The 25665-nt window shown below is 41.9% G+C and overlaps 2 protein-coding genes across 2 annotated transcripts; one reads left to right on the top strand and one right to left on the bottom strand.

Annotated features, from left to right (window-relative positions):
- Positions 1 to 12413: 12413 nt before the first annotated feature.
- rps29 (ribosomal protein S29) lies at positions 12414 to 13333 on the bottom strand. The gene is made up of 3 exons (XM_080491299.1): positions 13235 to 13333; positions 12724 to 12823; positions 12414 to 12505 (listed from the first exon to the last, which is right to left on the bottom strand). Exons 1-3 carry the CDS (start codon positions 13294 to 13296, stop codon positions 12497 to 12499), a joined length of 171 nt encoding a protein of 56 aa, XP_080347425.1. The 5' UTR covers positions 13297 to 13333; the 3' UTR covers positions 12414 to 12496.
- A 2585-nt stretch (positions 13334 to 15918) lies between these two features.
- mgat2 (alpha-1,6-mannosyl-glycoprotein 2-beta-N-acetylglucosaminyltransferase) lies at positions 15919 to 20368 on the top strand. The gene is made up of 2 exons (XM_080490485.1): positions 15919 to 16293; positions 18567 to 20368. Exon 2 carries the CDS (start codon positions 18800 to 18802, stop codon positions 20222 to 20224), a length of 1425 nt encoding a protein of 474 aa, XP_080346611.1. The 5' UTR covers positions 15919 to 16293; positions 18567 to 18799; the 3' UTR covers positions 20225 to 20368.
- The last annotated feature ends 5297 nt before the right edge of the window (positions 20369 to 25665 follow it).

The raw sequence follows: 25665 nt of genomic DNA, 5'->3' as shown, positions 1-25665 counted from the left end.
TCTCTATATTTGGGATATATATGGGAAAATCTCATCGAAGATGAATGAATGAATGACTGACTATGAGGCTGCATACTCAGCAGGGTTACTGTTCTGCAAATAGCTCCCATATTCTTCATCTTCAGTATTCTTTCAACTGTCAAGAACTAATGTGTTGCCTAATTGGTTTATCCTTTGCATTAAAAAAAATAAAAAATTGCAGAACTGTGATGTTTACTACTTTTTCCCTGTTACCAGAGGAGACAACGTGGAGAACGAGGAGGTCACTGTGGTGTTATTCATAAAAGCTCAAGTTTGGCCTTGGCAGGAATCCTCAGCACCTCCCCTCTTCTGGTGTCGCTCGCTGGTTCTCATTCAAATGCTTATAATTTCTATTGACCCGACTCCATTGATCCCTTTATCTGTTTATACACACACCCCTAATCAATTACAACCTGGCTCTAACTGATCCCTATCACTCTCAATTACTGGAATCAGAGTTTGGACCGCTGATAGCCGCTGGCTTCTAAATATGTGGACTCTGCATCGCGTTGACTGGTATCGAATACTCTGGTGGGTGGACAAGCTGGAATCGATATTTCCAGAGAAGGATCCCAGTAAAGTAGCGGCAGCATAGAGCCGGGGTGGGCAGGTCATTGTGCTGCAAGGGAGCCGACGACGTGTCTTCAGGAAGAGACATACACAAGCACAAAGCCGCAATGCACTAAGCGCTTGTGTGACTTGTTAATCCCGCACTTGTCAGTGCTATACGCGACAAAAGGCCTCGCTTTGACTGGGGATTTGTGGAAAGCACGTGCTGTATTTTACAGAATGTGGAATAATGCACGACCAAAGTTCACCTCACCTGCAATCTTATTATGGGCTTTTTCACAGGAAGATGTCAATAATATTAGATTGGCTGCATTGGAAAGGTAAGGAGTAAATGCTGGAAAGGGAATAGGTAGAGAGAGACTTTCGCTTCAAAATACATAATCGGCCATGAGTGCAGAAAGGATAAAAAAAAAAAAGGCTGATCACGCAGAGACAGTATGTGGTGGTCATCATCGCACAACCAACACTTGCTTGTTGATGAAAATACAGGTTAGAGTGGTGACGAACTGTGCCAGTCCAAAAGAAGAAGAAGAAATAAAAAAAGTTCAACCACAGGATGTAGGTGATCGCCCTCATAAAAGCACAATTCTTCCCTTGTGTCTGCATCTTGGAAAGTAGTCGTTTGTTTTGGGTTGTTTTTCCCCTTTCCTAAAAGCAGGTGGATGACAGTGAAAGTTACATGACTCAAGAGCTGCATTAGGCCTGTTTGTCAAAAAATATCCGCTCTGCACTGTCCTCCATTTCACTCAAGAGGAAAATGGCCCTCTCTGCAAAGATGTCATAAGGACTGTGTGTCATATCTAATGCCAGTCATTTTCTGACATGTTGGTCGGCCTGCAGAGATCTTGTGTGTAATAGCCAGAGGCATAATGGTTACGGTAGGAGTGGGGTTAATAAAAAAAATCAGCAAGAATGGCTGGAGCGGGGAGCGAGCAGGAAAAGTCAGCTCTCTCTGCCTCGTTCCCGAGCTGATGCTTTTTTTGTTTGTGTCCTCAACACTTTTTTTTTAACTCTGATCCTCACGGGCTGCATCATTTTTCTATTCATCTTGAAAAACAGCCGCGTCTGTCACATTGTCACTCAGTGACTCGCCCTGCGTCTGAATTACCTCCTTCAAATATTTCAAATGTGGCGAGAGGGGCAAAGAAAGAGGCGGTGGCGGTGGAGGTGGTGATGTGTTAGGATGAGAAAAAAAACTCCTATTACTCTGAACCCCCCACCCCCCCCCCCCCCCCCCCCCCCCCCCCCACCCCGCTGGTGGAGGTGTTGTCACGGAAACCGGCAGCCACTTTTAACAATCAAACATGCGTGACAGTTCATTTTCTCTCCTGGATTAGAAGTGCTGGCATTGACGTGTGAGCGGAGAGACAGCGAGGCCGAGGTGCGAGCAGAGTGTGACAACTGGATGGCAAAAGATGCAGACGTTTCACAACTGGAGGCAAACTGGGAAGAATTAGCAACTACTAATAGGATCAGTGGGTGGCAGCTGTTCTCTCATCATCCTCAACATCTGCTCGTCATATCACACAATTCAGGAATTCCCCCGGATTTGGACAAAGCACAACCTGAAGCCACGCGAACACATGTTTACACGTGGCAAACCGTGAACGTTGTAATCAAATAGTGTACCTTCCTTCTGTTACGGCATCGGGGCGCATGCTGGAGATGCCCTACTTCCTCAATATGCACTTCACAATAACGTTCATGCAAATCATGTTAAATATTCAACTCCACGCAATCTGTCTCAGAGATTCATGAATGTGGATAATGAAAAATGTTAGCACGGGTCATATTCAGGCCAGGTATTGTGAATCCAAAGGTTAACATCCAAATGAGTGCACGGGAGAGATTGACAGAGCTGGTTACGCGTGGGTGTTTCCACTTGGCATCAGGAGTGATGGTTATGTCTTGTGTCTTCGAATCGTGGAACGTGGAAACAACTTTTATTCGTATATGTGCACGACCATAATGGGGATTATAGCAGGAGACCATCCAGTAAAATAAAGTGTATGGTATGATTGCCCAGCCATGACCTGTGTGGGAAATAAATTACAATACTGACAGAACATCACATCCTCCTAGCCTGAGGAGAGCTGAGAGACGAGGTCCTCTGTGACACCGTTTCGCTGCAGACTGTTAAATGCCACTATTTGATCTTTTCCATTTATGAGTAATATTTTTTTTCCTGCTGCCCCAAAGCAGCGCGCTCAGCTAAGCTACGTAAGGCAAGTCGGTCAAACGCTGTAACCGCTGCTGACCTCCACCATTGCGGCAGGTTTCTTGCGAGCCTCCAGAGTGCAGTTTGAAGTTGTTTAACCTGTGTTTTCTTAAAGCTGCAACCAAACAGCTTCACTGAGGATTGGCGCTCCCACTCATTCATCTGCCTTCACCTTTCATTTAGTCTCCAAGCTGTGCTCAATGACACATTTACAGCTTCTCCTTGTTCCCACACGCTTGCACCCCACCACAAACAGCACATGCATGAACACATTGCGAGAAGTTAAGGATGAGTGCGACCCGGGCTTTCTTTAAACATCTCATGTTTACTCTTCGATTTTTCACTTTTTTTGTTTGTTAGGCGGAAGCTGATCCCCTGCTGCGCCTGCTCCACTCTGCCATCTCTTTTCTGCTCCTGCTGCACTCTCCACTTCAAATGGCATGGTGTATTCAATTGGATACCCTGCGTGCTGACAGTCTGATCAAGGTTTCTTCTAAACATTCTGCATCTCCTTGTCTTTTTTTTTATTTATTTATTTTTTTTCAACGCCAACCGTGACTGGAGAGCTCCTCCCCGGAGAGCAACACAGCACCTCCTGTCACCTCACCTCCCACTGCTCCTTTTCTCCCTGCTCGGCCATTCCCAGTTTTCAGCTGTGGTGCAACACTGCCCCCACAGGTTCACAAGCATTTCACAGGCATCTCCTTTTTTTCCTAAATGCAGGGGAGCAGACAGTGATTTATTGACTACATAATTCAACTTGTGTGGGGTTGGTGTCTTACATGATACGTGCACAATGTTGAATCTCATCAGTTTTGGGCATTGTCCGATACACGGAGAAGGAAACAATAGTTGGGCTGGCAGGACTATTTTCCCGAAGGTCAAATGCTACATGGGTCTTTTCATTTAATAATGAACTCATTTGTGTTTGCACAAGTGGAGGCTCCAAAGAACAGGAACTACCAGGACCTTCACGGTGGATCGGCCTTGCACAGATTTTTTGGGATGGATTCTGCTGCATGCTCTGTGCAATTCATTAGATTTAGGAGGGTGGCAAACAATGTACTGCATGCAGAATATCAACAAGCATTTTGTAGACATTCAGTTTTTTTCTTGTAAACAAGTCATTTTTCATTTATGGCTCTGCTATACATCTGCACGGTGACTTTGAAGTGGAATTGTAGATCATCTACCGAAATTTGCAGAGAGGTGAGATATTTCATATTCTGCAGTCATCCACAAGGCCGTGCCTATTAATATTCAGGGTGTCAATTTTATGTTTATACAATACAGCCTTGTGAGCTTCATGGGTCGATACACTGCTCTCTGGTCTGTTAACTCTAAAGGCGAGCGCGGAGGGAGCTAATTGGGATGCACAGCCCTTCTTGTTTCACGTTTTCTATAACTTGTATTACAACTGCATAATTAAGGTGTATCTAGTTATTTTTCCATAATTGACTATGTGTTTTTGTTTTTTTTTGTTTTCATATTTTCTTTGAAAATCCAGCCAGTTTTTTTCAGTACAGGCAATTTGGATTATGCCAACTATAAAGAACTAGGTTGGCTATTCTCAGGCTATATGAATAGAGGTAAAGATGCACAGCGGCATAGTGGTTAACCGTCTCACCTAATTGCAAGAATCAATAGATTCAGTCTTTCATTTCTATATGGAGTTTGCATGTTCTCACTGTGAATAACACATTCTAAAAACGTTCATTTGAAGGTCAATTACTCCAACTGGATAATAGAGATCGGCTCCGGCACGACACGAGGATGAGTTGGATGAAGCACTATCGAAGGACGAGCCCAGCTCCTGTCAAAGCATGAGAATTATGGTGATATCTAATAGCTGGGCGGCTCATTTCAGGAGCATTGTTGAGAGGCGAAGAATATCCATGGTAAATCCATGATTTTATCTCACACTCTTCACCAATCACATTTGACCATATAGACTGTATTTCCATACCTTTACTATAAATGTGCTTGGCACAGATTCCTCTAATAAGCCAGAGGTATTACTTTTCTCACATTCTACTTTATCCCTTTTTCTATCTGGAGCCAATCCCATCTGAATATGTGCGAAGATTCGGACAGGTCACCACTTCATCACAGGTCAAACCCAGACGAGACAGCTGCGCTGAGAATATACAGACATCAGCCAATCTCAAATGCATGTTTTTGGACTGTGGGATTAAACCGAAGTGCACACTTGAAGGTACAGGAAGAACATACAAACTCCACACAAGGTCTGAGAGCACAACCTAGACTTGAATCAGGGTCCGGCTCTAATGTCAGTTTTAACTACTATACATAGAGCATTCCTCCAGTTTAATATCAAATGTATATGTTATTGAGATATATGAAATGCTAGATGTATTCTTTGGAAAGGGGGTACATATAATAATGGCGTCTACAAATATTACATCAGTGACAAAACCTAAAGGTTTGAAGGGCGAGTGTGTCGGGGATTGTGCTATCTGAGGAACAGACACATCTCGGAGGTGCCTTACTTTCTTTCTGTATTTGGAGTTGTGAAGTATTGATTGCGATATATTGACAAACATTAGGATTTGTGCATGAACAATGCATTATATTGTTCTATCAGTGACCTTTTACAATCAAAATCAAACCAGGAAGTATTAATGTTCCAACCAAAATCCAAGTGTGACAATTTTGTTCAGTTGACTGTGACGACCAATACGTAACCACCGGTAGAATTTATCTCCTCCTTCACATGCAACAGGTTATTTAAGGCTGACAATAGTCAAAACCCTATTTTGTTGTGCTGATGCCTTTCAAGGCAGGCGTTGTATACATTTTACAGTCAGACATGCTGTCACATTTTTTACCACAATGAAAATGTCAAAAGACCCTACCCCGGGAATTTTCCCGGTTCAATTCACAGCTGGAAATAACTCAGTTATTCTGAGTGAGAATAATTCAAAAATTGTCAGGAATGTGAATACATCCATAAATGTTCCCGTTTCAAGAATTATGAAGGAAAATATTTTGTAATATTTTCAATTCAGGTTTGTTTTTTTTCCCCTTGCGTAATATCATCTTGTGAAAAATTCACAGGCAAGAGCCAGTGAGCCTTTTTAGCATTGCATGTATGAGCTGCCACAGCAGAAGCGCAAGTATTAGTAAAAACAATATTAATTGCTCTGTTCTGTGTGACAGCAAGGCATGACAGTGTGAAAGCAGGGGTGTAGTGAGGAGTACGGACAGACTCCTAATCAGCAAATCATTTCATCTCGGTATGAAAAGCAGAGCGGAAAGGTGAAAGCATCATTCCACGGGGTCAGTTCATTCTTTTATTCATTTGGTGTCATGTTTGAGGAGGAAGTGAATTGAAGGTGAGCAGAAAACACACCATCGGTGGTTTTTACCTCTGCACCTTAAGCTAATATCTTCACATAAATGTTCAAGTAAATCATTTGCATCGCAGGTTTTCAAAGTGTAGGAGGATAAACAAGGAAAGTCCATATATTCTTTCTTTCATCATGACGTCTTCTCAGAAGGTCCCGGAGGTTAGAGCGGTAGGCTGGAAAATTAGGGTTCAAATCTTTCTAATGTGGGGCATCCAGGATAAAACACGTCCTGTCAAGCCGCTGTTGTGAGCACAAAATGGAGAGAGCCCATGTACCGTGCATCGCTTTCTAAGCTTAAAAGGAAAAAAATATATATGCTGGGGAAAGCCATCCCCCTGACCCACAAAGTTATTTAGTAACTACACCTACTTGGAGTTTCCTTGTAACACCCAGTCATGGCGCACCCCACGCTTTGAATACTACTAATCTACCATTCCGAAACTCAACAACGCCAACGTACACTTAAAAATAAAATCTTCCATGGTCCACCAACTCTAAAATCTCTGAAACGTTAAAAATGAAGCCAGAATAATTCAACATAGAGGAAAATGTATATTAATTATAAAATAAATAACTAGACTTCAATACATTTCAAAAAAATCATTGCACAATTCATCACAGCTTGTCTGCTGATGTGATTTTCGCAAAGAGTCACAACAAAAGGCAGAAAAACAGAGATATACACCAAATGTGCAATAACCTATATGTGGAAACGCTATTAGAAAAAAATCTCATCATTGGCCTGTAATTTCATCTTATTCAGTCCGAATACATCAAGAAATAAAACACAAGCCAAATATATAAATGCTCCATTTTTCTCTCTGCTTCTATCCCCTTCAATGTATGTGATCAGAAATTCTCATTTAGATTTATAAACTACACTCCAATTTGAGGCGATCCAGACACAAGACAGCCACAGATAGCGTGTCATAGGTGTCATAGATAATAATGTCATAATGCCATAGATTGAGCAAACCGTAAACCAATCACATCCATCCTTTTATATAGTTTCTGCAAACAAATATTAACGTTTAAGAACAAACATAAACTATCTTATTATTTCATCTTCCATCAAAACTTGCATAGGTTTCCTTTTAATTCAATTTAACTTCATTTTAGCCCCAACGTGTATCTTTGAATACTGAAAACTTTACATGCCCTGATTGTAAATGACCTCCAGGAGGCCGTGGCCCACACACTGTAATGACAGTCTTCTCATTTGAAAGTAATACAAGGATAGCACTTCTTTCAGTGGCATGTCAGTTACGATCGCAAATGCTTTTACGTTGCTGGAGAGTCGGTTCCAACTGGCTGATGTTATCATTTCATATAACATTAGGCTGAAGATTAGATTGCCTCTGTTGTGTAACACTGACCACACGGTCAACCTCAAACTAAATAAAGTCCGCGCTGTGCGCAGCGTTGCAGCAATTCTCCGTTTCCATAATCTCCTTTGAAATCTGTAGAGAAATTAGTGTTTGCTAAAGTCATCTAAGCCTACGTTGAAGCTCTGCTATGAGAGATTGCTTATTCCATGGTGGCGGGAGAATTAGCCCCGGTTTGACTGGAGCAATCGAGTCAGCCAGGTGCTCCATACTGGACTGTAATAAAGCTCAGTGTTGTGCACAGCCCACTTCCCGGGGGGGAATGCACTGAACACTGGAAAATATCCTGGAAAAACACAGTACTTGGAAGATGTTTGTGTACATATGAAATCGGTAAACTGGACTGCTGAGGATTTCTCCACCTCTCTAAGAACTATTGTACAAAGAAATTCAGGGTATCGTGAAAGACACACCCAGTAATTATCAATACTTGAAACTGCTTACGCCATAGCTTCTCAGTCACTGCATAATTTCCCCTCTGCCTTCACTCTTGCTGCTGTTTCAATCCATCTTTGGTATTTGTTCTTTCTGTCTCTGCCTGCTGCACACTTTTGGAGGGGGTTTTTTTTGTTGGTTTTTTTTTTCCTTGTCATCCCTCAGTCAACACTGATCCCTCACAAATTGACGGAGAACATGAATGAGCCGCATGTTTGCCCACAGCCCTTTTAAAGGAGCCAGGAGTGCCTCCCGCTCTAACAATCGAAAGCAGGTGAAGCCCTGAGGAATGTTTCCATGCCAACAGTGCGCTGTAACATTTTCAATTCACTTATTTTTACCATAATCTAGAAGATGGATGGCAGACCTCCGCAATGTACCTGGCAGTCAGTCAGAGCAGCGCTGAGAGTTTCAGATCCCCGGCACAACTACTCCCTGGTGATTTGCAAGGACGGGTGTTCGATTCAGGCTTTCTTTCAATGTTCAGATGCAGCTGCGAACACAAGGTGCACCAGCAATGATGTATTTATAAGCGTGTGCAAGCTTGACATGCGCAAATGAGTGTCACAAACAATTGATTTCCCTTGCATGTACACAACTGCAAACACATTTGTCACTCTGGTATTATGCACGCTTTTCACCACTACACTATACAGCGGGGTCGTCGTGTCACGAACATTAATCTTCGAGCCACCTGTATTGTAACTCCATGTTAAAGCAGAAGATGATGGGAGTGAGTTGCTTCAATGCAGAGTGTCTCAAGAGAAGAAAAAAATCAACATGTGCTGATGTTTGTTGACAGAATTGAAGATGTGACAATGACTGTAGCAGCAAAGTAAACTTCCAAAACTCTGAAAGCACAAGATGTGTAACAGTGGCATTAAACCTCAGACCACATTTACATGACAATTTGTAAGAACACACCATTTGTAGGATATAAATATTCTAAGAGAGTTGATAATACAGCATGATTCCTTTTTTTTAATTAATCAGTTTTTTTGCTTTTCGCCACCATTTTCTAACCAATATAATTTAGGGCTGTGTATCATTGATCAGGTTCATACTGAGGAGTATTAACAATTTCCCAGAGAAAGTCCCAGGCTCTGTTTACATGACAAATGGTCCAAGTTAAAATGCATTGTATTTGCGTTTCGGAAGAGTTTTTCGTTTACGCGGCAACGTTTTCACACGGAAATGGCAGAAAGGCTGAAGACGATGTAGTTAGCATGCTGGGTGTAACATATGTGCACAGAGAACAATACATTATAAACATTAACAATGGCAGTACACAGACATTCATGAGGACAGAGGCGGAAGTCAGATTGCTATTTTTGTGATTCAACTATTATGGGCTGGGAGTCATGACACACTGGAAGCCCAAATGAAGCCTTTTTTTTTATGAGTTTCTGTGCCACTCTACGTTCTCTCGACATTTGAAAAGAAGCAGTTGATAACGTCATTACAAGACACTGGTAAATAATTCATTGGCCCATTAAGCCATGTGTTCATTTGAGTATGATTCTGTTTTAGTGGCTGTGTTGGTAGCAAAAGACTGTATAGTGGGAGAACGACTGTCTCTGCTTCAACACACAATGTAAAAGTGCACCTCAATGGCGTGCCGTGTATTCTTGTACCAGTGATGGCAATGACAAGCAGGTTTTACAGGAAATCGAGGTGCCACGCACATACTCACCAGATTATCTCCATCTGCGGAGATCAGCTCGTCTTCCCAGCCCAAGGTTGGCAGTGTGATTCCGTCGCCCTGTACATGTGTCACAGTGTCCTTGAGCACAACGCCAAGCCTCACATTACTTCTAATAGTGTGAAAACACTTTGCATGGCAGCCGTCACCATTGGCGTGTAAGCGGGTATTGCTTGCATGAGTGAATGTAACTCATGTAAAGAACAATGAGCAAGAAAATACAATATATATCTAAAGTTAGTTTTCAACCGATACCACAAAACCTCCGTCTACCCATCATCTACACTTGCTTTATTTAATGACACAGATAGATAGACAAACGCTCGATTTAAAGTTGCCATTTAAGCCAGGGGAGTCAAACAGCACAAGATCATCTTCAGTGGGACCAACCAGAATAATAGCGCTATATTAACCTTTACATTTACGCTTTTAAGTTTTTCTTTGTCGTAGCGCAGAGGATACGTGATGTGTATATCATCCCCAAAAAAACAATTACAACTGAAAATCACTACAATCTCAATCTTCGTATGCAAAATACAGTGAAATGTAAAAGAAAAAAAAAAATGGAATCCTAAATATATCCTGTTGTATTTTGCATGTTTTTACAAACTCACTCTGACAACATGGTTTTGGGGCTAATGCTAGTGTGCCAATGATATCAGGGTCTTAGTGTTGTGTATTATAGAAGTAATAATATACTTCCATTAAATTATTGCTTTAATAAGCAACAAAGGGGTGTCATTATACAGATTTAGTAAGCATTGGACACATTCGGTCTTTTGTTTTGGTTTGATGATACTAAAATACAGACAGCTTCATCAGCTACAAAGCACAAAGTAAGGCAACAGATCAAATGCACACACAAAACACCAACATTGAAAATCACTTGGATTCACAATGGATGATTGTGGACATGTCCTATCAGGCGGCTCTCTTGGGTTCGGTGCACTGAAGAGGCAGCATAACAAGAGAATTAATGCACAGCTCACAGAAAGAAAGGTAACTGGGCTCAACATCAAAGATAACACCTTCCACCCGCCTTCATCACAAAGTGATGCAACATGCAGAAGTGGTGTGCTCAGCTCCCTCCATCCACAGAAAGGCCTCTGTCAGCCTCACATTAAAGCACTGTTTGTAACACACACACTCTCCTTTATGCAAGAGTTAGTATGGGTTACATTTGATATAAAAATGCATCATAGCCCACTGATTTTATTTGGATTATTTTTTTATTTTTTATTTTGCCAAATCCCAAACCCCCCCATCAGATCATGAAACTTTCATCTTAATCCTGCGGAGCACAAAGAGATGTTATTTATGATGAACAGGACTTTTCCAAACACAATTTGTCTATTGCCTTGGATTTAAAAGATTAAAATCTCAAACCCCTGGCTGATTAATCATCAAAGTACATGGCATGAATCAACATCAATGTTTAACACTAGGCTCTGAAATAAAATTCCAATTTATACATCCAACTAAGACAGCAGATTTTTTTTTCATTGACATGCTTGAATCCTCATTTGCCCCTACATGCTTGTAACCTACGGAGGGTTAAATTAGACGCTTTTGCTTGATGAGGAAGTAAACGGCTGGTTTGATGACTGGAAGATTACTAAACTGCACAAATCCCACTTTTTAAGGGAGGTTATGCAACGCTCATCGTTCGCCTTGAATTATGAGCATGCAGTGTTGCTGCCATCTAGTGTCTTACAGTACTTTAATAACGCCAAGACATGGTCTATATATGGCAGTGAATCCCACCTGCCTGGCTGCAACTTCTGCTGAGCTTATTCAATATTTAAGCGTGTGGTAGCCAAAGTCACAAAGCAATTAATGCACACCACAGGGGACCTATCACATTTAGTTAACTCGGAGCAAAACCAGTAACCTCAGCATATTTCTGGCACTGGCGTGAGAGGGCGGTGGCATGTCGTCTCATGTGAAGGCACACTGGATTAAAAATTAATAAAATGCTTTGTTTTGCTGTGACATTCCGGTTCATGGGATAAGTGCACTGTTCAGCGTGTGCCTTTTAAAAAAATGGTTGAGAAACAATAAGGAGCGTGCACGCTCAACATATAGGTTGACCTATAAGCCCTCAGCACACAATGTTTTCATGTTGGACGCTCAATATCTGACTCTCATTTGGTTAACTTTATGCTTGTTAATATCAGTAAATTAACACACCCTCTGTAAGATCACAAATAAAACTGTTTCACATCACTCTTGAGGAGTTTGGGTGTGAAACAAAACATGCAAGAGGATGATGTAATACCAAGGGAAACTAATTTCAGTGCATCATTTGCCCCTTTTGTCAAGTGATTGTGCCTCAAGTGTTGCTGCCTGAGCCATTTGCAATCAACTCATTCGATTGTGAAAGTGTGATGCGAATTTTGAATGCCAAAAGATATATGGAAAACTTCCTTAAAGCAAAAAGTCACATTACTAATCACAGATGTAATTTGACAAATCTTTGAAAGGTTACACAAACCCATGTCTTGCAACGAAACCACTAACAGTAAACAATTACCTACTTATTGGTGAGAAGCATGAATTATTCCAACTTTTTCTGAATCATTTGCACTTATTTCGTAGTGTATATCCCATTTGAAATTAACATCACATGACCCTGAACTGGATAACCCTGTGGAAGGTGGATGAACAACTGGTTCAAAAAATATATTGAATGACCACACGTTTCATTTAGATTGGAACAAAAAACATTTATTTGCAGTGCTCAATTATCCCATCTTGGCCGGTCTTCTTGACCCCTTGGAGGACTGGGAGACATCTAATCCAGCTGTATAGAAACAAAGAGATACGAGTTAGGATGCAATAAAAACAATATAGTTGATGAATGAGGAGGCAAACTCATGTGTAAACACATCACGTTGTATTTTTGTAATAGTGCAAGAAGATTCATAACAATGAATAAAATGAGACTTGTTCTACACCCAATAACATTCTGTTCATCAGCACAGTTAACGAGAAAATATAACCACAGATTAATTTATTTACCTTGACGAAGCCGATGTCTTTAGCGTACTGCCTGAAGCACTGGCGGCACATGTTGAGCCCATATTTACGGATCAAACCGTGTCGGTTCGAGCACACCCGGCTGGAAATGAGAAGAAAGAAAACACCTTTAAAAGTGAGAAAAGCCACATTTCCCTAACAGTGACGGAAACTAAAGTCTCAACGTGTTAGCATCCCCGCTAACGACAAGTCTACAACCTTTACAATTCAAATCGCCACGTTGTATCATGATGCCATCTTTAAAAGTCTTAATTGGGGTTGTGTGCATTCAAGGTTTTTATTCATCGCATTAATCATACTGTTTCGTGAACTGAATATGCCGCTAATGCTACTACAGTGAGCCTCTTCCTCCGCCGCCATGTTGGCTCGAGCTCTTCGTCCATGCGGTGCACATTTTGTTTCATATTCCACAGGACAAAAGACCGCAAACTCCACAAATCCAATCCGCTTCAGCACAATAAACTTCAATCGGTTAAATAACGGCGACACTGACCAGGATCTGGATCCCTGTCCGAATTTCCTGGGGTGACTCCAATAGAGCTGCTGATGGCCCATCTTGTCTCTTTTCGCTCGAGCGTCGGAAAGGAAGAAAGAGGAGCGCGCCTGCGCACATGACGTTCCCCGCGCTGCTTCCGGTGCGGCTGTTTCTGTGCAGCGCCTCTCAGCGGCTGTAAGGAGAGCAACATAACACAGAAAGTATATATTTTAATAGAGACCCGCCATGTAGAATCATCCGAGACTGGCAGTACTGTCACATTACTTATCAAATAAAGAAATACTTGCATTAAACAGTGTAGTTTTCCTAGATACGTCTGTAGCTTTTCAGTCCGGTGGGTACCTCCGAGTTTTGTGGATAATATCAGGAGGAACTTCTTACTTTGTTTTGTACTAACTCATCTAACATTCCACCTTCGACAGGTCAAAGCCATCCACAATTTGTGAAATACAAATGTACGTCTCTGTGGGTGTGCACATGTGCATGCATGTGTGTGTGGGAGAGAGAGCTTCTTTACACATATATATCAACATTTTATTAATTGATATCAGTTTTGCAAAGTATCAAATGAATAAAATAACATTATTCAAGCTAAACAACCACAATCTGCAGAAAACGTTTTCATTACAGACACATGACAGGAATATCGCGATTGGATAATGAAAGGTTGTTCTTTGCTAACAGGGCTTGATCATTTTGAGTATATTCCATATATACATTTCTGCAGTTTATTCTCTACGGGGATAAATTGCAGCATTTGGTATATTTTGCTCGTACCAGCTTCCAAGAACTGTATTCCTACTTTATTGCCTTGATTCAACAAGATGCTGAAACTGTTCCTCAGAGCTTTGGGTCCATATTGACATGCCAGCCTCACACATTTGCTGACATTACAGATGATTTGAGCTTTGTTGCCTGGTGTGTAAGTGGCTATGATAACGTGTTACACTTTGGTCATAGAGGGATGGACATGGTCAGCAACGATACTCTAGTAGTGTTTGGGCCAGAATCGGTATCGCCTGCAGCATTTATATAATGTTCTGTTGATTCTGCCAAGAAAATGTTCTCCACACCAGCTGCAGCCTGAACTCTTGATGTACGCGGGATGATTTGATTTTGTTTATGACTATTTCTGAAACCTACCATCTGAACGTTTCCCAATTTTCTGTGATCCCATGTGAACTGTAGCCCCAGTTTGTTGTTCTTAGCTGACCAGTGATGCCCGTTCTGGTCTTCTACTGCTGTGGCTCATCAGCTTCAAGGTCCAAAGTGTTGTGCGGTCAGACATGCTCTTCTGCATACCTTGGCTGTAACAAGTGGTTATTTATCTAAATTACTAGTCCCTTTCTTGGACCAGCGACTAATGTCTTCTGACCTCTGGCATCGACTTTGGCTCAATTTTCCAGCCCAGAAAGTGATGAATTTATGAATGACACAACAATGTTGTTTGTTTTTGTTTTTTTTTTACTTGATTGTGTGATTTAAAATCTGATGACTCGGGACATGAACTGTAGGAAATCACAGACAAGGATGCAAAGACTTTATCAAAAACAAATTTTTCAGCTGTTAAGAATCTGCACAAATAACAGTTTCTATCATTCTAGTACATTTCTGTCAATTATACCTGATCATTAAGCAATCATAACATAAAGCAAAGTTCCCCCCAATAAGATAAGATAAGATAAGATAAGATAAGATTAGATATCCCTTTATTTATCTCGCATGTGGAGAAATTTGCAGTGGTACAGCAGGATAGTACAGAGAAAGAAGCACACATAGCAGGAACTAAAAAAAAAGCAGATAAAAATACAATATAATAGAAAAATATGCACACTGTGCCTATAAGTGTGGACATGTACAGAATATGGGGGTGGATGTATTTTACATAGTAAATACGTTCTTATAGATTATTATAGTTATAGCACCACTTCTTGCCCAGTTGGAGTGGAGTGATATTGTCCGGTTGTGGTGTGCAGTGGTCTACTGGGAGCAGGCTTGGTTGAAGAGTTTGACTGCAGCAGGGAGGAAGGACCGGCGGTATCTCTCCTTCAGACACCGCGGGTGGCGAAGCCTGTCACTGAAGGAGCTGCCCAGTGATGTGACGGTACCATGTAGGGGGTGGGAGACGGTCTCCATCAGGGATGAAAGCTTCTTCAACATCCTCCTGTCTCCCACCACCTCCACAGGGTCCAGGGGGCAATGATTAGTAATTCTCAGAAGTGATAGATATAGTTCACTATTTCTCAAAGAGACCAGTAAGGGTGAAATTCAGCTCAAAGGTTAACTTTTTATACATATTTGTGATATACATATCAAAGCTTGTTCAGTACTTAAAGACAAACACATGCAATGATTTTGTGACGGTGTGAAGTGAACTTGTGTGCAGGACTATGAGCCGCAGCAGGAATGGTGCTTAAAGACAGTGTTTTCCAGAGACAGATGGAGACAGAACAGTTTCTCAAAGAGAGTAAAATTTAAGGTAAACTTTCCATGAATATGTGTGATACATATCAAAGCTTATAGATCCTTTTAGTACTTTGAAGACATTTGCAGCAGTGGAGACAGTACACAAAGAGTGTAAAATCGAGTTTCAAACTAAACTTCCCATGCATATTTGTGATATACATTTCAAAGCTGGTGTTTTTCCAGCTCTAGCATGAGGAAGTGAGGAGAAAGTGTGCAGAAACATGAAGTGCAGCGGCAGAATAACACTCAGAGACAGTGTTAGGCAGCGGGGTTAGAGAAAGCATGGGCTCCAGCGGCAGAACATCACCTAAAGCCAGAGTTTTGTGGCTCTTACGCGAAGAGAAAGTGTTCAGAAACGTGATCTACAGCAGCAGAGTGACGACCACGGGATCTGTGCTGCCCCCCGCTGGACCGGTGCATTGTGGGACAGCGGCAGACAGTGGTTCCGTATTTAGGCTCTTTTTTTTTTTTTTTTTTTTTCTCTCTCTCCCCATCCTTTCCTAAGCCTTTACTGTTCCGTCTCCATGCAGCTCGCCGGGAGGTGTGGACGGGAATGGTACGCCACCGTACCGAGGCTTCTCCGGGTTTAGGTAACTCCCTGTCAACGCTTTGTTGGTGTGTCGCTGGTTGTTGAGGCTTTTCTCTCCGGGCTGCAACTTGCTAGCCGAAGCTAACTTAGCATTGTCATGGACGCTCGCTGTCATAAAAAAAAAAAAGAGCAAAGCTCGACGTGGATGTTGCTGCTGCTGCTGCTGCTGGGTTTTCCTCCTTTCTTTTTTCCTTTTTCTTAGAGGATGGAGAGCATTTTGTGTCAGTTTGGTAGGAATTATTGCAGCGATATGTGGTGAATTGAAACACGACGCGAGACGTGGTTGGCTCGACGTGACAGCGGCCAAGTCGAGGAAAAAAAACAAAATGAGCTTTCAGGAGTAATTTGACATATTTACACCAACATGTTGGATCAAATCAATAATCTATAATCCTAACACTTGTACGGAAGCATGTCAGTCTGGAAAACCTACAGATTACATCGGTACGGAGCGTATAGGTTGCACGGTTTTATTTTTTTTTTAACGCTTTACTCTATAAGAATTCATTTCCACTTCGTTATTTACATTGCAGCTGCATTGAACGCAATCACTTCGGATTTGAATAAGCTTGTTAGATGCCTTTTCCGAGTCGGTATTCGTGACAATGAGGATGTGCATTTAGATAGCCTGCAGGCACAGAGGTAGGAAAAAACATGTAGATTAGAAGGAGAAAGCCCAGGAGGCCAATCATATAACAAACAGATCAAGCAGATTAGATCTGAGCTTAATCAATATTGATAGTGTAGAGTTAAAGAAGACAATATAAAGGCGTTGAGAGGAAGTTTGCATCCAGGATGAAATCACATGTTGTGTAAACTAGCCCACTGAAATGAAATAATTTGTTCAAGCAAATAGACATTATTTGATGCCACTGTGTTGTGCAACTGATTTCTTCTTTTCTCACAGTATTTTGCATCACAATGTTTTGAAATTGGCTTTATGTTGAGATTTTAGTCATTTTAAGGAGTAATTGTTTGATTATGCAAAAATATAGAAATTTATCACGTAAACTTTGCACTTCAACAAAGAAAACATTTAAAGGTTTTAACCACACTAATTTACCGGTCTGTCCAAATCCAGATTAAATTGGGCTGTATATGTCTCCTGAACTAAAATGTGCTTGACGCCCCTGCTTTAGGTTTTCTATTTATCAGACGCTGTGTTCACAAAACATCTTGACACTGAAGCCAGTTTGTAAGTTTAAGAGAGAAAAAAACAAATAAACATTAATACAGCATAAGGATTGTGTTTACATACTTCCAGGAGTTCTCACAAAACCTTTTGGCACCGAAAATGTCCTCTCATCTGTGTAAAAATAAGAGGTTGAGCTAAAAAAAACAAAAAACTCCCGAATCATTAAGAACCACTCATAGTTAGTGAGATTGTGTTAGTATTGAGTGGCTGCTTCATGCTGCAGGCTGTACTGAAAGCCCAGGCAGATGCCTTACTGATCGCACTATGATTGATAGGAGACTCACTGTTTGTTGTAATCCATTAGAGGACACGCTCTCAAATATGTATGAATTGCAAAGTTGAACTCTGATCATGTGTTGATGGACAACGCTTCACTTTAAGACCCTAAGGTCAGTGTGAGGTTGCACTTTTACCTCACTATACAATCAAATCATTTCTCAAATCTGGTATTATTTATAAGATAAAAATAAGATTCCTTACTAAAACAAAGTGGTTTAAATTATTTTACAATAAATACTAAAGACAACAAGACCAACTTAAATAGATAGCTGGACTACTTTTTTTTTTTTTCTTCTATATTCTAGTATTTACTTCATGCTAGTGAATATGTGGCCACTTGCCTGACAAATGAGTTACACATGGTGGCGTTGTAATGTGAACTGCAAGAAAAAAGTATTCCCATAATGAAATTCTAGAATTGCAAACGGCTCTGAAGTGTGTTTTTGAAAAGGAAATGTTCCTCTGTGACAGGGTAAGCAGCAGTTTGAACAGTATACTGAACTGGTGAGGTGGTTTGAATGTAAACATAGCACCTAATGTATTAAAAAAAAAAAATAGCAAATACTTATTCCAAAAACGATAGTCATTGCATTAGTTGTTATTTATGAAGCTGCTGTTTTCTTCCTCTTTGGGCTTGTGTAAACAACAGCTTGATTACTTTCTAGTTCTCTTTATATTTTAATTACTATATATAAAATGTGTGTTTCCTCTGACATTGTTTACATGCATATATTTATGATGCTCGGTTTTAACTACCGCAGTGAATCTAACCTTTGTGTCCTGGTTTATCTTCCGTTCAGATGCTCCATGTGCACTGCTGCCCCGCTGCCTCCCGCAACCGCCATGCCTTATGGAATATTCATTTGCCATCAATGACATTCCAGCAGAATCCATGTTTACAACAAGAGATAAGTTTGCCAACAATTAGCCTCCAAACAGCTTCTTTTTAATCAGGCCTGCTTCCTCTGCGAAGCAAAAGCACATCGTTCCCACAGCTTTTTGTCCCTGCACAATCAACTTCTGACCTTCTATCATGAGACTCCGGATTTACAAGAGGAAGGTGGTGATACTGACTCTGGTGGTTGTCATCTGTGGCCTGGCGTTCTGGAGCAGTGGAAGGCAGAAGAAAAATGACAGTGCTTCGCCCCCCAAGGAAGCGGAGGCGGTGAGGAGGAGCAGTAGTGCGAGCAGCAGCAGCAGCAGCAGCAGCAGCAGCAGTAGCATCAACAATCATATCCAGGTGCCAGCCACACCTGCAGCCAGCCGGGCGCCCGCTCCCCCACCCGTCGCGAAAGCAAATGATACGCTCCAGGAAAAAGCAAAGGACAAAGCCAAAATATCCAAGCCAGAGGTCGATAACACAACTTTAGTTTACCGCGGCATCGTCTTCCAGCTGAACTTTGACCAGACGATAAGAAACGAAGAGAAGTTCAAGACGGTTCGGCAGAAGGACGACCTGGTTGTGGTCGTTCAGGTTCATAACCGACCCGACTACCTTAAGCTCTTAGTGGATAGTTTACGGAAGGCCCGAGGTGTGGACGGCATACTGCTGATATTCAGCCATGATTACTGGTCCCCCGAGATTAACAAAGTGGTGGCCTCTGTTGACTTCTGTCAAGTACTCCAGATTTTTTTCCCCTTCAGCATCCAGCTGTATCCCCAGGAGTTCCCTGGACATGACCCCAGAGATTGCCCCCGAGACATTCCCAAAAAGGACGCCTTAAAGCTGGGATGCATCAACGCAGAGTACCCCGACTCATTCGGTCACTACCGCGAGGCCAAGTTCTCCCAGACCAAACACCACTGGTGGTGGAAACTCCACTTTGTATGGGACAGAGTCAAAGTGCTAAACGACCACAAGGGTCTGGTTCTGCTGATCGAGGAGGACCACTACATGTCTCCAGACTTTATCCACCTCTTAAGGCTGATGACGGCTCTGAAAAGAGAGCAGTGCTCCGACTGTGACATCCTCTCTCTGGGGAGCTACAGCCACATCGGCTACTCGAGCAAGGCGAACAAGGTGGAGGTAAAAGCCTGGAAGTCCACCGAGCACAACATGGGGATGGCCCTGGGTAGGGAGACATATCAGAAACTCATCCAGTGCACCGACACGTTCTGCACTTACGACGACTACAACTGGGACTGGTCCCTGCAGCACCTGACCGTGTCCTGCCTGCCCTCTTACTGGAAAGTCATGGTGAGCGAGGCACCGCGGATTTTCCACGCCGGAGACTGCGGCATGCACCACAAGAAGGCTTCGTGCATGCCCGTCAGCCAGAAAACCAAGATCGAAAACATCCTCCAGAGCAGCGGCAACCAGCTGTTCCCGAAAAACCTCCTGATAACAAAGAGACTGCCCGCCAACGGGGCCGGGGGTGTGGCCCCGCACGTGAAGAACGGGGGCTGGGGCGATATCAGGGACCATGAACTCTGCAAGAGTTATGTCCGATTACAGTGACCTTACTTGATACTATTATATATTATTGTCTTTTTTGCATCCTATATAAAGAAAAAAAAACGAAATCTTTATGGACTATTCTTCATATTGCCTGTTTTATTGGACTGTTTTCTTGGATTGTTCCAAATAAAGACGAATGTTGGATTTTTGGCTTCTTTAACACAAATGTCTTTACATTGAATAAGTGACTCCTTACAAGCCTGCATTGTTTTGTACCAATAATATACTAAACAACATATTGTATTTTCTATAACAAGGTTTTCCGGTGATAAAATGCCTAAAGTTACTAAAAATGTGGGACATCTTGAAAGAGGTGGTGAATTGTGTAGTGGCTCGTCAGGGCAATCTTGAATTTGGTGAATCTGTGGATTTAGTAATCCCCTTGTGCACGCATAATTAATTTGAAGATATTTATATCTCCCAAATTTGCCGAGATCAAAGGAGATCCGCCGAGACACCTTGTTCCATTTATATAATTTCCCACTTAGCTTCAACAGGTTTCCAGAGCACACCGGGAGATTGTCATTTCCAATGCGCAGCATGAATTTAACCGCAGTGATTCAGACACCATGGGGGAAGGATGCCCGAACTACAGCGTTTTTGCATCTGGTCATGTTTGGAGTGATGCACTGCAACTAAATAAAACAGATTTTTTTTTTTTTTTTTTTTGATGCAATGCATCACTGCCCAGCTGATGACTTGGATGGGGATATGAAAGTTTAAGCTACTGTATCAGTGCAAAGGCATTCACATAAATAAACATGACGCACCTGGAGAGATCCCAAGGCACTGATGCTCCTTTCTTGTTTCTGTTGTTGTATTGAAGTTACATTTACATTTTAAGTGCTTAGACCACAGCTCAGTATCGATGCTTTCCGCCGAGGCCTGAGCTCAGTGCTTCTCTGCATTGATCCCCCCTCCTCACCCCTCCAGCAATGTTTAACAATCAGTTCTGCACTTTGCTGAAAATCTAGAATAACTTATTGCTGACTAGTCTCTCCATAGATCCTCATATTAAATGCATCTTGCGCTCGAGTTCACTGGCGGCCATTCTCCACATGCAAATCCTGTTTACAAACGTGGCATGAATTAAATATGAAATGTCTAATGCATGGCACATAGCCTCGGCATTGACAAATGTTGAAGACTGAAGAAAGCGGCATGCGATGAGGCCTCACAATGGCTCCTCTACTGACTCGCTGCCAACAGGCCGCTCGTTCTCTGCCGGGTGAGAGGCCCCGGTTAATTTTCCATGTGTGAACTTTTAATTCCTAATGCGCTGTGAAGACACGCAGATTCTGCTGCTGCTGTACCGAGGCCATGTGACTGGCACATTGTGCAGCTGCTCCCCCGGAGGAGGCTCAGTAATTGGGCCTGCACCTCAAGGGAAACCTGGCTGAGAATAGATGCGAGAGTAGAGGAATGGGGCACTTTGCTCCTGATTTTCTTTAGTGACAAATATTTAACTGATTCAGAAGCTGCATTGCTGTGCCCCCCCCCCCCCCCCCCCCCCCCCCCAATTGCAGGTAGCCACGGTGCTAATCGCTTCTGCACAATTCATCCCTCAGAAACCAGAAAGTGTGTTGATTTCAAGTATAGGTATTCACAGAAACGCAGTCTTGACAGGATGTATGTCATGAACTGTGAACATTTTTATTCATAATTTTGATTAAAAATGGTAGGACATCATTTTAACCTTCTAAACAGCTCCATCTAGATTTGAATAAAACTCTCGGTCCGGCAGAAATGCATAACCATTGAGCATTTAGCGGTAAAACGGCAATTTCCCATCTACAGTTGGTGGGAGCCAGCAACAGCGGTGAAGTATATTGGCCTTAAATATTTAAAGGGGCCAGAAACATGAGTGCAAATTACTGCTAATGTTCCTCTTGGCAAGTCTGGGAATATTAATATATTTGGGTTTCACACAGTTGCCAAAAAAAAAATCTGATTTGCAGGTTTGCAGAGGTGAGTGGTTTATTAGCGCATCTCAAAGAGTGAGTTCTTCATTCTGTCGCTGGAAATCGAATCATTTCTGCAGCTCGGTGCACTGGTTTGACCCCGTCTCTGAAAGACACAAGGTTGGTTTTGAGTGTCATTATACAAACATTGAGTCCAATGTCACCACAGACATTTAAATGATTAAAACAGAAGGTTTTCGTCTAAACTAGGGGTGTCTAACATAAGACCCGTGGGCCAAAACCGGACCACAAGAGGCTCCACTGTGGCCAAACCACCAAGAAAATGTATGCATTTCTAGGAGAACATTGATTTTTAAATTTTTTTTTAACAGATTTGCTATGAGTGTTGAACACAACATAACAATGAAACCTGAGCTGAGGGGATGTTGCCATCAAATATAACTAATTAGCATTAGCCTCAAACCCGTGCTGTCAGGGTGAGTGAGTAAAAACATGCATAATTCAACTATTAGAGAAGTTTTTTGGGGGAGCATTTCACTGTATTTTGCATCAGAAGGTTTCATTAAAATTGGTTTCATGTTAAGATTGTAGTCATTTTCCATAGTAGTTGTTAGGTTTTTGTGAAAATAGAGACATTTTCTTAACACATACTCTCACCCACAAAGAAATATAATTAATTTAAAGATTGTTATGGCACTAATTTACTGGTCAAGATGAAACTGGGCTGTTTGAAACAGTTGCACACTGTTATTCAAGCCTACGGGCAACTTTGACTCATCTATTAATTTGAAACATGTTTTTGTACTGTGGAAGGAAACACAAGTCTCCACAGAAAAAAAACATGGATTCAATCCAGGATTGTTCCAGCTGTGAGGGGAGAGTGCAAACCACTGCACGAATGTGAAATCCATTCCAAGCATATTTAATATTCTGACTCCACAATGTCTCTCCAGCTCACTCGAATGAGAATGCTATGAGAACAAAGGCAATTTCGACAATATCATAGACGTAACTAGTCGCGCACATCTTTATTTTGCAAACAGAGTCGTATCCATTCGTTGCCGCAGCCCTTCAGCTTCAACTGTCGACTTTTAGCAACACAAAAGATGCGTCTCATTCTTCACGCTCACTGCAATGGGAGTCTATATTAATCATTCATGGCCACTGCACACGTTGCTAGGTAAACATAACTCTTGGTCAATATACGAAGGCAAGCAAGAGAAGGGAATTCTATCACTGTGAGAAGAAGATCAAAGCCGGGCCTTTACAGGAGGGCGCCCTCTCGATATTGAATATCTATCAAGTGGGACCCATTTCCCTGAGGATGCAAGATGAATGCAGCTGTTTTTCCAATCTCCTACCCCGAGCCACACAGTTTTGATTGCTATTCAAACAGCCAGCGAGATTAGAGGCAGACGAGGTTTTGCGCGGAATGAATAAACACGGTCAAGAGCCAGAAACTGTACGCAGGTGCATATTTAAAACGCGGGCGTGATGCTTTTTCGAGACAGGCACCTAATCTGACCGATACCTGCTCAGCAGCTCGAGAGCGATCAGAGAGTCAGTCAGATCTGACACTTTTGACAGGATGATCGAGCCAATCCATCCTATTGATGGCATCCCCGACACCCCTCCCTCCTCCTCCTCCTCCCCCTCCTCCTCTTCGCCCCTCTGCACACTGATGCCACAGGCTGCTTGGTTTAATGCCCATGAGTGCTTGTGCTTCTTCTAAAAGTGGCACATTAATTATGGAGGACCGGTTTTATTCCACTCCCGAAATATAAAATATATATGAATTCGTAGGGTGAAGTGATTAGGAGACATTTGTAAAACGTGGGGACCAAGAGGGAGATATAGACACCGGGGTGTGCCTATATAGACTGAGGTTTCCAGTCTGATCAAGTAATGGCTGTTATCAAACGCCTAATGGTTGCTAAAGAGCCCAAAGCCCCAATTTGTTTGAGTAATACTGCTACCTGCTGGTCAGACGTAACAATAACAGGCCACCTGAGGAGAATACTCCACCTTTCATGTCATGGGGCTGCACCATGCTACCTCACTTTGATTGTTGTGTGGAGTTTGCATGTTTTCCTGTGCATGTATTGCAAGTTGATATTTCCAAAGCGCAAAAGGTACAGTTTGCATTTTTTGTTAACGATGCCTGCAAATTCAATTTACAGTGAAATATTATACATTTTTGGTATTTTGTAGCCTTCATGCATGCGTCACTGTGTGACTCTGATGCTGCTGCGTCACTGACCTCTCAGCAACAGTGAATACATGTATTGGAGAAGTCCCAGTAAATATTTTCTTTGCTGTTTATACTTTACGCAGTCATTCTGTGGGCTGGATTGGACTCCTTTTTATTGGCTCATGAGTCTTATGTTTGAATAGTTTGATACTATTCAAAGCAATGACCTCCTCCCCATTCAGTAATACAGTAATGAGTCAATATAGTGTCTCCACCAGGGGTGTCAAACATATTTTAGTTCAGAGGCCGCATACAGCCTGATTTTATTTTCAGTGGGCCAGACGGGTAGAATAGTGTCATAATAACATTTAGATTTATGTTCCAAAGCTTTTCTTTCGTTCTGCGGGGTAGAGTATACGTGATGAAAATTGTATTTGTCTTAAAAGGTCAGATTTCATTTTTGTGCATAAATCTTTATAATCTGTCCCGCTAGTAAATAATAATAAAACAGAAAATGCCCCCACTTTATTGGAAAGGTACTGTTTACACAACACGCTCATCTCTATTTCTCTTCTTTTATCTAAACGACACTTCAACATGTCATCGCAAGAACAAACTCATTAATAACAGTAACGAAGGCTTTGTGGCTGCACGGTTCACACTGACTCACCAGAGTGAAGTGCACAGGCACTCCAACAAGACCTTGAATTTTATAACGCATACCTTCTTATTATTTACGGTGATAAAAAAAAAAAAGCAGGGGGGGGATGAATCATAGCCTTCATGGACTCAGGTACTACTTGACTTTTCCTGCATCAAAAAAAAAAAAAAAAAGTGAACCTTGTTTTGTTCCTGGCACATATTCAGATAGCACAGCACAAGCAGTCAGCTGCTGAGTGAAAACACCTGTAAAGAACTTAGAGAACGCTTTCAGCAAAACCGTCCAAGTGGTGACTCAGATTTAACATATTTTCTGCCTTATACAACTGGATTTGCTGCAGTGGCGCAAGACTGAATCTTACTTCCCCCTGAATCACTGAGGCTCGAGTCAGGAAGGCCATCCGAAAACAAGCCAAACAAGTTATGGCAAACTGTTGTATTTCAGGTCCGCCAACGTACAATTTCACTGAATTATACATAAAAATACATAACTCTCTGGACGATTTGAAATGTTTCAGTATGAAAACTACTGAAAACAATAGCGTTCAGATTAGAAAACACTTTTTCCTGTATTTCATTTCTTTATCGCATTGAGAGCCACACAGTGGTAAAGTGGCTGGTCGGTTCGCTCCAGAGCTCCACGCCTTTAAATCCAGGAGTTTGCATGT

Source organism: Lipophrys pholis (assembly GCF_963383615.2).
Source record: "Lipophrys pholis genome assembly, chromosome: 21".
Lineage (NCBI taxonomy): Eukaryota > Metazoa > Chordata > Actinopteri > Blenniiformes > Blenniidae > Lipophrys > Lipophrys pholis.
This window is presented reverse-complemented; position numbering and strand designations above follow the sequence as displayed.

Excerpts from the sequence above, each read along its gene's own strand:
- mgat2 (XM_080490485.1), top strand. The coding sequence starts at position 18,800 with ATGAGACTCCGGATTTACAAGAGGAAGGTGGTGATACTGACTCTGGTG.
- rps29 (XM_080491299.1), bottom strand. The coding sequence starts at position 13,296 with ATGGGCCATCAGCAGCTCTATTGGAGTCACCCCAGGAAATTCGGACAG. Across the intron at positions 12,824-13,234 it reads GGACAGGGATCCAGATCCTG|CCGGGTGTGCTCGAACCGAC; the intron begins GTCAGTGTCGCC and ends TCTCATTTCCAG.